Genomic DNA, 2,877 nt, shown 5'->3' on the forward strand with positions numbered 1-2,877 from the left:
GTCTCCTTAGCCACCCCACAGAAGAGCAGAGGAAGCAAAGACGGGGCTGGGGAGAAGGCCTCTGCTCAAAGGCACTTCTCATATAAACCTTTGAAGGCTGCTGTAAACATCCCTTCCTTGTTCTCCAGTTCCACTGCTCTGGGGTTTCTTCAATACTAACCACCACCAATACCCCCCCACCTGCGCCACTGCTGCCCCCAGACCTTCACGCAGCCCAATTTCTTGGCTGCCCCTAAAGACAGGCCTTTTGGCTTCAGGGCAGCCTCCAAGCACAGCATGCATACAGAAAGAGGCTCGGCAAAATGGGAAATTTTATATCATTTTTATTTACAAATAGCAGGCACGAATAGGAAAACGGAGTCTCTGCCCTGCCCACCGCCACCCCCTCCACCAGGTCTCTTTTGCCCATCTTGGCAGCAGATGCTCCAGGAGAGCGGCACAATGCAACCCCCCCCCCTCAAACACACACACACCTCTTTTCTTTCTTTTGGAAATGGCTCACCAAGTTCAGGCTCCAGAGAAGAAAAAGGTTCTAACGGACAAACAGGCTGCACATTTCATCTCACTTGTTAAAAAAATGGAAAATTAAATATCAAGGTTTATTTTTAAAAAATGAAGATACAAGAAGGGAGGGGGGAGAATTCAACCAGAGGTGTCGGAGAAGCAGAAGGAAACATGGAAGGGAGCATCTTGCCATGGCTACTGGACACGCTCAGAAATAGTCAGGACGAAGACTGGCCGGTCAGAAGAAGGCTCTCTTCCCCAAAGGAGATTGATCAGGAATAAGAAGAGGCAGCCGCCCTCGGATTCGGGCCACACAGAACGGAGGAGGAGGAGGAGGCAGCGCAGGATCTAGGAAGGAGCGTTGTGCTTATTCAGTCTCTTGAGGCCGACCAGGGCAGGCGGAAGGAAGGTCGGTCAGGAGAAGGGACGGTCCAGCATGGAAGGGCTAGTAGTCCTGCAGGAAAGGGAGGCAAGCAGGGGTCAATGGGGTGGCATGAGTAGCCCCTGCGCATTATGCCCTCTTGCGCGATCAGGAGCCACATATGGGCAGAGACACAATGGAAGGGGGATGTAACTCAAGGGATGGGGGAAAGAATACTTACAGCTCGGGGTTTTTTGTTCAGCTTGAGATCAATCCTGCAAAGAAAAAAGGAGCGCAAAATGGAGTCTGGGCCAGGGGGCAGCTCAGACCCTCGCCAAGGGCAGGGAGCGGCTGCCCATCCCGGCTGCCCATCCAACCAGCCAAAGCAGACCTTCCACCCACACCGCGACCGGCACCAAAAGGCAGATCACCCCCCCTCAATCAGGAGGTGGGGAAACGGGATTAGAGGGTTAGGCAGCATCCAAAGACCACGGGAACATCATGCACTATGTTAGCGTGTTAACGGTGGTGCAGCTCTCAGCAGGAGAAGCCGCAGCAACTGAATGGGCCTCTGGGAGGACTGGCTTTGCTGGGAATTCTCCAATTGGGGCCGGGGAGAGACTGATGACTCCAGGTGGGCCGGTGGCCTTAGAAAGCAAAGCAGGAAAAATCAAGAATAAACCAACAAAAGAAAAAAAGAAGCCCTCAGTAGAAGTTTATCTGCTGTTTAAAAACAAGGTAAAGAAGCAGAAGAGGGAAGCTGATTATGGGGGGAAATTGCCAAGGTTATTAAATGAAACGTTACCTCCATCGTGCTTTTGTCCTTATTTTAAAAACCTTGCCAGCCTAACCTAATATACATACCTACAATTAAACAGATAAACTATGGGTTAGAATAGCCTTGAGGGTGGGAGGGGGCTTGGGAAGGAAGGTTTGGGGTCACAGAGGAGGGCAGGTCTCTAGGCACTAGCACCACGGCAAGAAACGAAACCCAAATCAAGGCAAGTCAAACTTACTCAAAGTCATAATCAAACATGCCAGACGGGCTGAGGGGCAGCATTTGAAAGGAAGAAAGCAGGAGAAATTAATACACTAAGGAATTGATTAAAATCCATTAGTTGATTAGAATCATCCTAGCGAGATTATTTCAAAGTAAAATCAATCCGAAAAAGAAGAGCCACAGACACACCATCTCAGCCCCACTTCCACCCCACCACCAGCCCCATCCACCGTGGAGCATCTCTGCGGGTGATCCCAGGCAGGAAAGGAAGAGGAGGCCAAGAGGTCTCAGAAGGCAATGGGTAGCCAGGAGTGCCAGGGGCCAAATAACAGGGGATGCCCAGGAGGCAGGTGAGGACAAAGGGGGAGGCAGGGGACAGCGCTGGAAGAGATTCTGCCCAGACAGCTCCCTCTCACACAGACACACACAAATACAAACACACACGTAGCCTCGCGCACCAGCCAAGACAGGAACCTTACAAGACAGGGACAGAAACACACAAGGCAAAGGCAACACAAATACCAGATCTCTCTCCTTACTGACACACACATACTACTCCCAGGAGTCATGGAATATGAAGGAAGGATGAAAACCACCCAGGTTTCTTTGAGGCTCTCACAGAATCTGCACCCAGCTCCGAACTGCCCTGAGCAAGACTGCCCTACATGCAGGACGGGACCCTCAATTAGGGACAAGGTGCCCTCAGCTCCCCCCAACTGCAGGGACTGGAAGGGAAGGGGTTCCTCTCTCGCCGCCCCCCACCCGGGTCCCCATCCTGGCAACGGCACAAGCCAAACTCAACAAAGAGGCACCATTCCCAGACCCAAGGCAGCTGGGGAGCTGAAGACAGCCTCTTGCCTCCCAGGGCTGGCACTGGCACTGTCCTTGCCTGCTGCCATCCTCTTGCCTCCTGGCACAGCTGGCATCATGGAATAACCCTCCCTAATAATAATAATAATAATTATTATTATTATTATTATTATTATTATTATTATTATTATTATTATTATTA

The 2,877-nt window shown here is 51.1% G+C and overlaps 1 protein-coding gene across 4 annotated transcripts in view; it reads right to left on the reverse strand.

Annotated features, from left to right (window-relative positions):
- Window positions 1–306: 306 nt before the first annotated feature.
- The window catches only part of MEAF6 (MYST/Esa1 associated factor 6), a 6,569-nt gene continuing 3,998 nt past the window's right edge, over window positions 307–2,877 (reverse strand). Inside the window, exons 6-9 of one of the 4 annotated variants that reach the window (XR_006100791.1) lie at window positions 1,882–1,911; window positions 1,671–1,729; window positions 1,107–1,140; window positions 307–958 (exon numbers count right to left, since the gene is read on the reverse strand). Coding sequence is in view for 2 of the 4 variants with exons in the window: in XM_042440782.1 (XP_042296716.1) it covers window positions 950–958; window positions 1,107–1,140; window positions 1,882–1,911 (73 nt within the window). In the remaining 2 variants the exon portion in view is untranslated. The remainder of the gene's footprint in view (window positions 959–1,106; window positions 1,141–1,670; window positions 1,730–1,881; window positions 1,912–2,877) is intronic. The other 3 variants (XR_006100792.1, XM_042440782.1, XM_042440783.1) reach the window with 3 other exon arrangements.

The sequence above is a fragment of the Sceloporus undulatus genome, chromosome 9, assembly GCF_019175285.1.
Source record: "Sceloporus undulatus isolate JIND9_A2432 ecotype Alabama chromosome 9, SceUnd_v1.1, whole genome shotgun sequence".
Lineage (NCBI taxonomy): Eukaryota > Metazoa > Chordata > Lepidosauria > Squamata > Phrynosomatidae > Sceloporus > Sceloporus undulatus.